Raw genomic sequence first — 12423 nt, forward strand, 5'->3', positions numbered from 1 at the left:
CCTGACACCTTCAAGAGCTGTCTTGTCGAGGTTCCTCCCTTCGGTGCTATTAGGGGGGCTCAGGAAAAGAAAGCACGTGGCCTCCAGGCTCGCTGCCCAGCTCTCTGCCTGCACTTCTAGGTCCCCTTCTCTCCAGTGGAAACCAGTGAGTCACGAAACAGTGACCAGCATATGCATGAGTGCTGTCCCTGGGGAGATGTGCACACCGTGCCAGGAGCTGAAGAGCTTTCCCAGGTGCCACGCTTTAGTGCTACCCAAAAATAAAGCAGGTTTTCCCCACAGAGGATACAGCTGAGTGGTTCGAGCACTCTCACGTGCAATTCACTTTGCCAGTAGGTCTTTTTCCCCTAAAAACTCCATTTGGTAGCCAAGAAGTGTTTTCAGTGAAACTTGTCCAATGGTGTCCATCATTGACATCTTGGCCGAGACCACTACCAGCTCCCAGGAGCACATCTCCCCTCATCCTCACTGGGCTTTGAGGGAAGCACGTGAGTTCCCAATGGCAAAACTCCCATCAGCTTCAATAGGACAGCAATCAGGCCTTTTGCATCTTCTGCTGCGCTGGTTTTCAGCCAGCACCATGAGGCTGCAGCGATTAGCCCATTCCTAAAACTGGTGAAGAGAAACCATGTGCGGCTGCCGACAACACTGCAGCCTCTTCATCTCACCTAGTTGGATGGGGTGGGGGGAAAAGACGGAAAAGTTGTGCAAGTCTGAATTTGGCCACCTCTCTCCTCAGACACAACATCTGCTTCTGTGCAAGCAAGAAGAAAATGGGTCACTAACACACAGCTCTGCTGCTCAGCAGCTGGCCCCCGGATCCTCCTCTGTGGCGCTAAATGTGTCCCTGGCAAACAGAAGGTTGAGATTTTAAATGAGGAATTAATGAAAATGAGCTCTTTTCCAGCTTGTTGTCCCTTTAAATTCAGTTTCCATGGAAACGGGTCTGGAGAGGCTGCCTGGAGGGAGGCAGGAGAGATCTCTGCCTGGCCGCCTTCCCCTCCTGGTTGCCAGCTGAGCCACCCCAATTGCCAGGCTTTTACAGAGGTTTTTGCTATTGTCATTTACACATGGAATAGGAGCGATGGCTCCTCATGGGTTCCTTCTCTCAGGTGTCCCAAGTGTCACCTGCAGCTGGGCTGCTTGCAAGCAGAGCTCCTCTCCTTCCATCGCCTGTCCAGCAGAGTGCAGGCTCCTCCGAACCCACCGCGATGCCGCCTCGCTGAAAACGTCACTCCTGTTAGAAACATCCATTCCACCGCTTTTTCCTTTTTTAAAAGTGGTGGCGGGTGTGATCTGAGCACGCAGACTGAGCTGGGAGCGGTGGCAGAGGGACAACTTTGTCATTAATTCAATGTTTAACCCAGGGGAAAATTTGAGACCCCACCTGGAGTACCGTGTCCAGCTCCGGGGTCCTCAGCACAGGACAGACATGGACCTGTTGGAGTGGGTCCAGAGGAGGGACATGAAAATGGTCAGAGGGCTGGAGCACCTCTGCAATGGAGAAAGGCTGAGAGAGTTGGGGTTGTCCAGCCTGGAGAAGAGAAGGCTCCAGGGAGACCTTACAGCAGCCCCCCGCTACCTAAAGGGGGCCTACAGGAAAGCCAGAGAGGGACTTTTTACAAGGGCATGTAGTGACAGGACAAGGGGTAATGGCTTTAAACTGAAAGAGGGTAGATTTACACTAGATGTAAGGAAGAAGTTCTTCTCTGTGAGGGTGGTGAGGCACTGGCACAGACTGCCCAGAGAGGCTGTGGATGCCCCATCCCTGGCAGTGTTCAAGGCCAGTTTGGGTGGGGCTTGGAGCAACCTGGTCTAGTGGAAGGTGTCCCTGCCCGTGGCAGGGAGGTTGGAACGAGATGATCTTTGAAGGTCCCTTCCAACCCAAACCATTCTGTGACCCTGTGATTCTAGGAAGATCATATCACTGAGCCCCTCATTTCTGCCAGACCCATCACCAAGTTGTTTTATAGCAGGGTGAGGAACAGCACATATCCTGAAAAATTGGCTGCGGTTGAGGGGGCAGTGATTCTTGGAGTTATGCTGGAGGACCACGCTGGGTAGAGAGAGGGAGGTGGGATACGGCTGCATCCGTACCTTCTTGGATATCCAGCCGTGCCTCTGGGTTTCACTTAGAGGGAATTCACTGGCTTGTTCTCAGAGAGACCCCAGGAACAAACCCTCCTATGTACAGCACAGAGAATCAGTGGAGTAGGACCCAAAAGCAAACTAAAGCGATGGTGTTTGTCTGTGATCCACCCTTTTTCCAGGTGAACAAAACCTAAGGGTCTTAGACCTATAATATTTGGGGGTAGCACAGTCGCAGGAATGGTGGCTGGTTTTACCGCTGTTGAGATGCATCTGCTTCCATTTTTGTTAACATTTGAGGAGATGCCTCTGCTGTGTCTGTGAAAGGTTGTTTTAATGAAATCTGAATTTTTAGTGGAAGCTGATTAACAGTGTAAGCTTCATCCACCCTCCCAGCTGAGTTCTGCAGGCAAGTACGATTCCAATGTAAAAACAAAAGTCATTTTTAAATGTAATTAATCCTAATCAGAATAGTTCCGTGCTAGCTGTCGTTGCTTCAGATATGCATAAAAGCATTGCCCTCCTTGGTTACCTAGATGCTTGCCTATAATTAGAAAGACAGGCTATCATATCTGAGATGTAATACTGAGATGATTTTCTGCAAACCAGATAAGCAGTGTCTTGTATATTGTACCAGAAATATTCTCTGCTTGCTGCTGGTGCAGTCTCAGAAGGAGTATGACCTTCACTGCTGTGCAACCAGACTCCAAGGAGGATGTAAACCTGTACTGGGGAGAATTCAGAGAGCAACGGAGGTGTAGAAAATACGACCTGTGAGACAGATTTGGATAAACTGAGGTTGTTCAGTGTAAGTGGAGACAAACCACAGGGATACACCTCAGTGAGGGGATAAAGTACAACTGCAGAAAATGAGGTAATAAGATGCTTTCCGTGTTCACAATGGATAGAAGAGAAATAATGAGCTTAAACTGCAAGAAGGGAAACAGACCAGATGTTAGGAAAACTTCCCTAGCGGTAAGGACAGAGTCATAAAACAGGGACTTGGAGAGGTTATCTAAGCCCAATACCCCATCTCAAAGCAGAGCTGGCAGACGCTTGCTCTCTCCTGACTTAAGACATTTTCGGCATCCGAGACGCCATCCCATCGTTGGACAGCCTGTTCCAACGCTTCACCGAGAGTTCACTTTGTGGAAAGCTAAGCCTAATTCTTCACTTCTTATCCATGGCCAACGATTCACCTGCTCTTTTTCCCTCACTTTTTGTGACGTTTGGGCGCACTGTCGTGCTTCGACCCCTTTCCCTGGAGCTGCTCCCCAGCCGCCATTTCCTGCCCATGCCAGAGCGCGCTGTCATGGTGGTGCCTCCTCTCCCCAGGCGGCTCCTCCAGGTTCTCTAGATCATTTTGCCCGCTGCTGCCGTCCTCCGGCACGCCGGCCCAACCCTTCCCCTACCGGGAGAGAATAACATTTTGTGCCCGCCATGTCGAGGGCCTCCCCTGCCCGCTGCCGCGCCGGGGCGGGGACTCGAACCCGCGTCCTCCCCGCCATCCGGCCTCTCCCCGTGGCGCTCTCCGCGAACGGAGGAGGTTTGTCCACCGCGGGCCACCGTCTCCCGGCGGTGCGGTGCGCTGCCGTACGGGTCCGGGCGGGTACAGCGGCCGGGGGAGCAGGAAGAGCGGCTGGGCGTGCCTCAGGCCGCTCTGCCCGTCCTCCGCCTCGGCCTCGCCATGAGCGAGAAGGGCGAGCTGGACCTCACCGGGGCCAAGCAGAACACGGGCATGTGGCTGGTGAAGGTGAGAAGCCGCCGGTGCAGTCCCCGGGCCCGGCCTGTGGCGGCCGGGCCTTCCCTCCGCCGTGCCCGGGGTGGCGGTGGTGGGTCCCGGGGCAGAGGCCGGGCGGTAGCGCGGAGCGGGGCCGTGCCTGAGGCGCTGGGGAAGGGGAAAAGGCCCGCGGCGGGGCTTGGCCGGTGTCCCCGGGCAGCCGGTGCCCCCGTTTCCCTTCTCGTGGGCGCGGGGTGGGTGGGCGAGCAAAGACGTGTGGCGTTTGCCCGGCTAGCTGCTGGGGTAAATGATACACGGCAGGGAAAATTGGGCTATCTGGGAGCTGCCCTCGGCTTGTGCTCTGTTAGGGGTAACGAACGCGGTAGCGTGGCTTTTATTTTCCCAAAACTCTGAGAGTCGGAGAAAGTTTGAGTGCTCCCAAATTCACATCCAGGTTAAAAAAAAAAACCAAACAAACAAAACCAAGGAAAATAAACGCCCATCTGTTGTCACTACAGCTCAGCTTGGTGCTAGATAAGTACAGCTGTGGTGAAGGTGCTATGAAAAGATGTAAAGATCGTCAAGTTGAACCCAGGCACCTGCCTGGTGCAGGGCCATGCTCACGTCTGCTGCTGCGAACTTGGTTGCCACTGCCTGCATCTCAAATCTGTTCTGTGGAGGGTCTTTTATCAAGATAGCTTGGCTGCTTCTGCTGGCAACGGCAAGCATGGGCTCAGGAAAGAGGAGACTCACAGCCAGTGAGGGAATATGTGACCTGGCCCCCTTCTAGTCCCCTGTGGATGTGTCCCTGTTTTTCTAGACCTGTATTTGTTCTGTCTGGGGAGAAACAGCAGCCTTCTTCTCTTCCTCCTTTGGGGACGGAGGGAACAGGCTCAGAACATCAACTTGAAGGAACCTGTGGGGATGGGGTAGTACCCAAATACTGGTTCTGGGTGGTGAGGGGATGCGATACCATCATACTTCAACTAGCAAAACATCTTATTGTGGCCCCTATGATCTTATTGTGGCGCCTGTGATCTTACTGTGGCCCTTGAAAATGGTGGGGAATTTCAGACTTGCTTTGCTGCGCAGAATTTCTGGTGGTGGGTAGGTCGCTGCATCTGGTTTCCTCTTTTGTACTGACACCTGAATGTCTGGTTTCATGAAACCGTAACGAATGCTGCGTAGTGCTCTAATTGTAATAGCTTATCCAGGACAGTAAAAGCGAAAGCTGACAGCAGAAAGCTGCAGAAGTATATCATGATATGCTGAGTGACAGGATGATAAAGTGGCAGATGAAATTCAGAGTTGAAAAATCTAATCTGACATGCATAGAGAAAAACTATCCTAATTACACAGCGATTGGGTCTCTGCTGGTTGTTGTCATTCAGGAGGAGGTTCAGGTTTTCAGTAGATGTAGATAACTCTATAAGAATGTCATGTCAAATGAGCAGATTCAACATTGGGCATAACTGTGAAAGATACAGAGAACAAAAGAGAAAATATTGTTGTGCCACCATATTGCCTGTATCCTGAATACTGTGTGTAGTTCTGGTCTCATCCTCCCCATTGTGGCAGGTATACAGTGGACCCAGAAACAGGACAGAGGAGAGCACCAGGGATGATCTGGGGAACAAGGAATGGTGGCTGTGGAGGGAACTCCTAAATACGTTGTTACCTTTCAGGCTGGCAAGGTGTTTGATTAGGAAATCGTCTAGAGGTCTGAAGTAATGACTAATGTCACAGGTGGATAAGGAAGAAGTGAATAGGCGAAGGTGAATAGGGAAGAGCCAGTTTGACACAAGAATTAGGGGTGTGTCATATTAATTCATCTGATGGGGCTCAGAGCAAACAAAGCAGGTACCGTTTTGCACAATATGTAATTAAATTTTGGAACTTGTTGCCAATGTCAAAACTGTAGAAGCTCAAAAACCCATTAGACAAATTCAGGCAAGAAAATCGGATTGAGAGATTAAAAATTAACATGCTTCCATACCCCCAGACTACTGACCAAAAGATCCTAGAAATTAGAAGAGCATGCTGGGGAAATACCTTTTCTTCTTATGTTCTCCTGTTCTTCCTGAAGTATCCGCTGTTGGCTGCATTTGGAGACAGGACACTGAACTTGCTCTGATACAATTTGGTGTTTCTTGAAGCAAGTCAGGAATTTTGAGGCACATCTATGCTTACAGTTGATGCCACTCTGTGAGCACAGAGTGCTGCCTGGTTTAATGAGAAAATCGAACTAAAAGGAATGCTTAAATATTACTCTTCCAACTAAATGTTAATGTAATCCTTCATGCATGTGATCTGAACTTATAATTTGTCTGTCTTCTTGTATAATGATAATTAAAAAAAATATTACAAAGTTGCTAACATTGATAGACCATAGCAAGGGATGTGCAGAATTTTATCCTTTGAATTCCTTTGGACTTGAACTTGGAAACAACCATCCTTGTTACTAGGACCTTCAACACGCTCAGAGGCATGACAGTGTGTAGCACCTTTACTTTTTATCTTCACTAGCTAGGATAACAAGGCTGAATTTATCCTTCCTTTGAGGGAGAGAGCCATCAGTTCTGCTGGAATAAAAAACCCGGTTTATTTAATTTCCCTTTAGCATGTATTATGCTAGCACAGGAAGTATTCTAGAGAGACTACTTAACAGGCAATAAAAAATGTAGTGATGAGTATTTTAGGAGCATGAGCAGTAAGAGGAGGTACCAGAAATCAAGTGAGTCGCTTTAGTACAAACCCAGAAAGCAATTGGAATAATTTTTTCTGTGTTTTCAGCGAAAGCTAAGATAGGGGAATATTATAAGAAGTATTGGTTATGTACTTGTGGTAAAGTGAAGCCCATTTAGTGTTAGCAGTTAGATTTGTTAATTTCTTGTTCCCTGGGTGGTAGTTTGTTTTTATTTAATCTGCTGCATTGATCTATATTTAGAAAGAGGATATCTTTATATAATGTCTTTTTTCTATGTTCAAAAGAAAACGAAAACATAGAACCTGACATCAGCCTTATTCAGTTTCTGATGTATGTACTGCATACGGATTGCTATATAGAGAAAGAGCTAATTTAATTTCATACAGAAAATTGGAAGTAGTTTATTACAGATAGGGGCTGCTTGTGTGTTTTGTTCTAAAGGCAGATAGGAAGCTGTGAGTAAGCTGAAAGATGCGTGGAGCAGGGGCCCTCGTGTCGTACGCTACCTGCAGGTTCCTCGTGTACTGGAGCCTGGGTGTTTGTGTGATGTGAGTAGCAGGAAGAAAACAGCAGTGTGAAAAGGTCTTGAAGTGATGCTACTTAGTACGTCATATTTCTTCTCATGATTAAATTGTATGGGTTTTTGGAGAGAAGAGTGTTCTTACCTACAAATCCCAGAATAAAGGCCACATGTCTTAAAAACATTCAGTAACCTTTCAGTATGGCAGGTACTCTGTCCACAAGTCAGTCTTTCTGTGGGTATGTATTTTTCAAAATCCTGCTGTGGGATCCTTGAAAATTCTTTCTGCTCTGTAAAAGCAGGTTCCTTTGTTTTCTATACGTTCTTTCAAGGAGTGTAAGAGTTTGAAAACTGACTGTTCTCCATAAGTTAAACTTTTATTATGCTCAAGTTAAAGGAAGTGGCAAATTAAGATGTCTACATGTTTATTTAATCTTTCCTGTGATTGTTTATGCCATTAGCATGGAGCTACAGAGTTTAGCACGTGGTTTTGAGAGTACCATCTGGTTTTAACTGAAGTATCTGTGTATAGCTAGAAGTAATCCTTTGATCACAGTCCTTCATAACCCTTATTTTTTTCCTCTGCATAGCCCTTGACTGTGAATAGGCCAGCAGAAAGATGATTAATTGCACTCTGAGACTGTTTCCCATGCAGCTGAAAGAAGTATGATTGATCTGCAACCTCTTAATCTGAATAAATTCCCTGTCTGATGATGATATACAGCAAGTCAGTGATTTTAACAGCATGAGAGTCCTTCACTCCTTGTCCACTCATACTGAATGTATGTCTACCTTATTACCTGGCAATGTAAATTAGATACAGATTAGGTGCGAGCACATAATAATAATACTTCTATTGAGTCAGCTGGGGCATGTCATAGCATTTATCTTGGCTTTAGAAAGAAAATGATATCTGATCTGGCATGAAATCCTCTGTAGAAAATTACTACTTTGAAGACTGTGGAAAAAATATATATTAATAGATTGTGCCAATTCACGGCTTTCTCTTGTGCATTTGTGGCATTTTTGACCCTATGCTAGGGCTTCATGAAAACCTGGACTGACGTTTAGTTTGGCTGAGCAGTTGGAGGACATCTGGATTTTCTAGCTATTTCACAGTGCTTCATGGGGTGCTGTGAGACTAAAGGAAAGTGCTAAGCACCAGTACCAAGAGGTTTGCAGGGTTTTTTGTAAGAACAGGTAAATGCAAGGTTAGTGTTAAATTCATTTAAGCTTTAGGAGGTTAACAGGTTGCTGTTTGTCAGCAAGTTCCTGGAACAGGCTCTTCGCCTCCTCAGCTGTGCAGTGAAACTTGGCTTAGTTTTATTCTATGCAAGACAAAATCAGACTACAAAGTGCCTCTTTGCTGCTTGAAACAGAAAATGCCACATGCATAGCTTAGTACGTTTCTCTTTCTCACTGGCTGTGTCTCACACCATTTTACTATGTGGGCACAGATGTTTTCAGTAGCTGTGGACTGTGTGAGCCAGAATAAACTTTGCTGTACCAGTAAAGAACATTGCTGCAAAATTAAAGAATGTAGAATTTTCCTGATGTGTCGTGAGCATGTGAAGAAAAAGAGATATAAAATTCCGGTATCAGAATACTTCTTTAGTACATCGCGTTGGAACAGTAAATGATTTTTCTTTTAACAAGTCACTGTTTTGCTAGACACTGAGACTACCGTAGGTCTTTAAGATTATGTTCTCCCAGTGACTGCTGCATCCTTATTAGAAAGAAAGGGGTTTCTAGGAAGTAGTAGCTTCTATTAGACTGGTTTCAGCTATTTGCTTTTGAAAAAAATCTGTAATTTCCATATCACTTGAACATCTTACAATTAGTTTTAAATAGTCAGATGTGAGATTGTCCTTATTGCCTCACCTCTGTATTCCACCTCTTGATGTGCCACAGTACTTCTACATCTAATAGCTTGTGTGTAGGGGGCCAAGTGCTCCAATCTCACGTTTGTTGTACTAATGTGTCATGTTCACTCTTTATAAAAAGCCATCATAGAAAAGACAGTTGTAATTCCTGAATGGTGGGGAAAAAAGCTGCAAATCTATGTGATCTGCAAAACATTGCACTCTGCACTTAAAACTGATTGAGTTGGCTTCTTGCAAGGAAAGGTAGACCTGGCTAGAACTGATGCTATGTGGTGGAGCAGGGAAGGTGGAGAAGTTCCTCGTTGCCCTGGGGCTAAACTGAGAAACTTGAAGTGCCTCACCAAGGCTGGGTGCACGGACATACTGGCTGAGCTGGGAGCTCCTCTCTGGGGCAGGGCAGTGTCAGCCACCAGCGCAGGCCACCTTTTGAAGTCCCGAGGAACTGTGCACTCAGACAACTGTTCAGATTTATAGGTGTTCATCAACGATAGCACCATATATCAAAACCAACACTTAACCTTTTGATTTCACAGAATAAATGTTGTTTGTCATCTTTAAGCTTGCCTGGCCTTTAAGGAGAACCAGGGTAACTCTGCTGAGCGCTGAACACATTCTCCTGGCATTACTATCTCCAGAAAAAGGAAGTGCTGTTGCTGCTGCATACAGGCGTGTATGCATCGTCACATCTGGGACACATCTGGGACTCTGAGGAGCCTGGGCCTGCGGCAGCAGCAAGGTGTTGAGGCTGGCTGTGGAAGTGCCAGCTATTGGGGTCGTTTACCTGGCAGTAGTTAGCTGGTACTTTTTTGGCCAGAGAGTGGAGAGGCAGGCTGTGATTTCAGCTTATACTACATTGATGGAAAGAGAGGAAAAACAGGTCCACTTGGAAAGCCAGCTTCCAGCTTGTTGGTTGGTTACGTAGGCGCCTTTACTGTCCATCATGAGTGCAGGTCACCCAATGCTGCAGATATCAAACCCTTTGAAACTGAAGGAATTTGTGTGTAGGTGAGTCAGCATCACTGGAGCAGCTTTTATTCCTTGGATGTATCTGGTTAAGCAGGGCTGCTTGTTCCTGTCCCTGCACTGACCTCTGCTTTGTGCAGCCATTCGGGGAAATGGGTTGGGGAGCTGGTTTGGTTCTTCCACCCGCCAAATACAAAATCAGCACAGCTAAAACATAGAATTCCCCCACACCTCCCAGCCAGATCAGTCTGCTCTTTCTGTATACTGACCAGCTGCACAAAGACTTTTCCCAGTACAGTGGAGGGGTGGGAATGAGTGATGGGAGGCAGATCTGCCTAGGGTAGTTCTGCTGTTGGACGTCTGGTGGGAGTAGGGCTGCGGTTTGCTGCCTAATGTGTCTGAGGTTCCCAAACTCTAAGCCTTCCCTTCACAGCACTTGTTTGGTCTCTGAGTTGTAATTGCCTAACTTCTCATCATCGTGGTTGTTTGGTTGTTTTGGGTTTTTTTTCCCCAGAGAGATGATAATTTCAAATAAATATTTAAAAATATAGTTTTACCTGATAAAATTACTGGGACTCGTTAGCTTAAGAATATGATGCTGATACTTTTTTTGCTTTTCATGATTGCATAATAGTATTTGAGATTCAAGGTATTATTGCTAAATTATTCTCTTTGCTCTCCCTAACAGAATATATATATATATATAACAACTTGAGAAGTGGGCCCATGTGAACCTCATGAGGTTCATCAAGGCCAAGTGCAGGGTCCTGCCCCTGGGTCGGGGCAGCCCCCAGTATCAACACAGGCTGGGGGATGAAGGGATTGAGAGCAGCCCTGCCGAGAAGGACTTGGGGGTACCGGGGGATGAAAAGCTGGGCGCGAGCTGGCAATGTGCGCTCGCAGCCCAGCAAGCCGACCGTGTCCTGGGCTGCATCCCAAGCAGCGTGGGCAGCAAGTCGAGGGAGGGGATTCTGCCCCTCTGCTCCCATCGGGGGAGAGCCCACCTGCGGTCCTGCGTCCAGCTCTGGGGTCCTCAGCACGGGACAGACATGGACCTGTTGGAGCGGGTCCAGAGGAGGGACATGAAAACCATCAGGGGGCTGGAGCACCTCTGCTATGGAGAAAGGCTGAGAGAGTTGGGGGTGTTCAGCCTGGAGAAGAGAAGGCTCCGGGGAGACCTTATTGCGGCCTTTCAGTACTTAAAGGGGGCTTATAAGAAAGAGGGGAACAGGCTTTTTAGTAGTACGATGAGGGTGCTGAGACAGTGGCATAGGTTGCCCAGAGAAGCAGATACCCCATCCCTGGAAACATTCAAGGCCAGGTTGGACGGGGCTTTGAGCAACCTGATCTAGTTGAAGATGTCCCTGTTCACTGCAGGGGGATTGCACTAGATGACCTTTAAAGGTCCATTCCAACCCAACCCATTCTATGATTCTATATTGTCTACTATATTTCGCTCATACTGTATTCTGAAGTGGTCAGGGTAAAGCATTTAAATTATATACACATACACAATTTTTATAGAATTTTAAAATCTGCTTTTCTTGAAATCTGTATTTTCTTCTTAGGTCCCCAAATACTTGTCACAACAGTGGAGTAAAGCTTCAGGAAGAGGTGAAGTGGGAAAACTGAGGATTGCCAAGTAAGCCTTTACTGTACCTTTATTGGTTGCAATTCTTAGAAGAAGTTATCTGCAGTAAAATAGATTATGTTGCATCTCTTATAATACATAATCCTGTTTCTTGCAAACACTGTGCATATTTCTCCAATACCTGAATGGTACTTGCTTGTATAGTGATATGAATATAAATTACATGGAATTATACTGGGGAGTGGCTGTATCCCTTTACATGATGTTTGATTTCTTAAACTCAAGAAATATGCACATCTAACTGGAGAATGTTCTTTAACCTATATGTGCTATTTTGCTGCTTCTGTTCTCACCTGGTGGCTTTTCCCATTTATTCTTGGGCATCAGCGTAACAAAAAAATTTGAGCAGCTCAGGAGTGAAGATGAGTAACAAAACTAGAATTTGAATTTGCTTTTTTATGAGGAAAGCTAAACTTGTGGAATTAGATTATGGAAACTAAAACATTAAATATTTTCTTTTGCAGAAATCAAGGAAGAACAGAAGTAAGTAATTACTAAATACAAAGGCTGTGAATGTGTTATGTTTTGAATTCTAAAAATTGTTTAGAACATGCTGGTTTCTAATGTCACATATTTTTTTTTTTTGTTACACCTGTAATGAAGCATTGTACCACAGAATCAGGAGGAGAGAATTCTGTTCGTAGCTCTGCCCATAGATTTACTGTGGGACTTTCATCAGGTCTCTTTGTTCCCTAAGTTTGTTTACCCATCTGTAAGCAGCAATCATAGTAGTGATCTTCTCTCCAAACATTTTGAGATGTGTTAGTGCAAAAGGCTGTCTGAGAACTAAGGAGGGTGATGATAAAGCAAAAGAAGGTGGAATGGAGGGTTGCAACTTCAGAAAGTATTCTGTCTTATATTTGGAATTTGGTCCTACTAAATACAAAGCAA

General features: G+C 46.1%; 1 protein-coding gene across 2 annotated transcripts in view; it reads left to right on the forward strand.

Moving 5' to 3' along the window:
* Nucleotides 1-3623: 3623 nt before the first annotated feature.
* Nucleotides 3624-12423, forward strand: part of GTF2F2 (general transcription factor IIF subunit 2) — a 90916-nt gene continuing 82116 nt past the window's right edge. Inside the window, exons 1-3 of one of the 2 annotated variants that reach the window (XM_052786092.1) lie at nt 3624-3841; nt 11450-11523; nt 11997-12015. In XM_052786092.1, the coding sequence (XP_052642052.1) occupies nt 3776-3841; nt 11450-11523; nt 11997-12015 (159 nt within the window). In that variant the 5' untranslated portion in view covers nt 3624-3775. The remainder of the gene's footprint in view (nt 3842-11449; nt 11524-11996; nt 12016-12423) is intronic. The other variant, XM_052786091.1, reaches the window with a different exon arrangement.

The sequence above is a fragment of the Harpia harpyja genome, chromosome 4, assembly GCF_026419915.1.
Source record: "Harpia harpyja isolate bHarHar1 chromosome 4, bHarHar1 primary haplotype, whole genome shotgun sequence".
Classification (NCBI taxonomy): Eukaryota; Metazoa; Chordata; class Aves; order Accipitriformes; family Accipitridae; genus Harpia; species Harpia harpyja.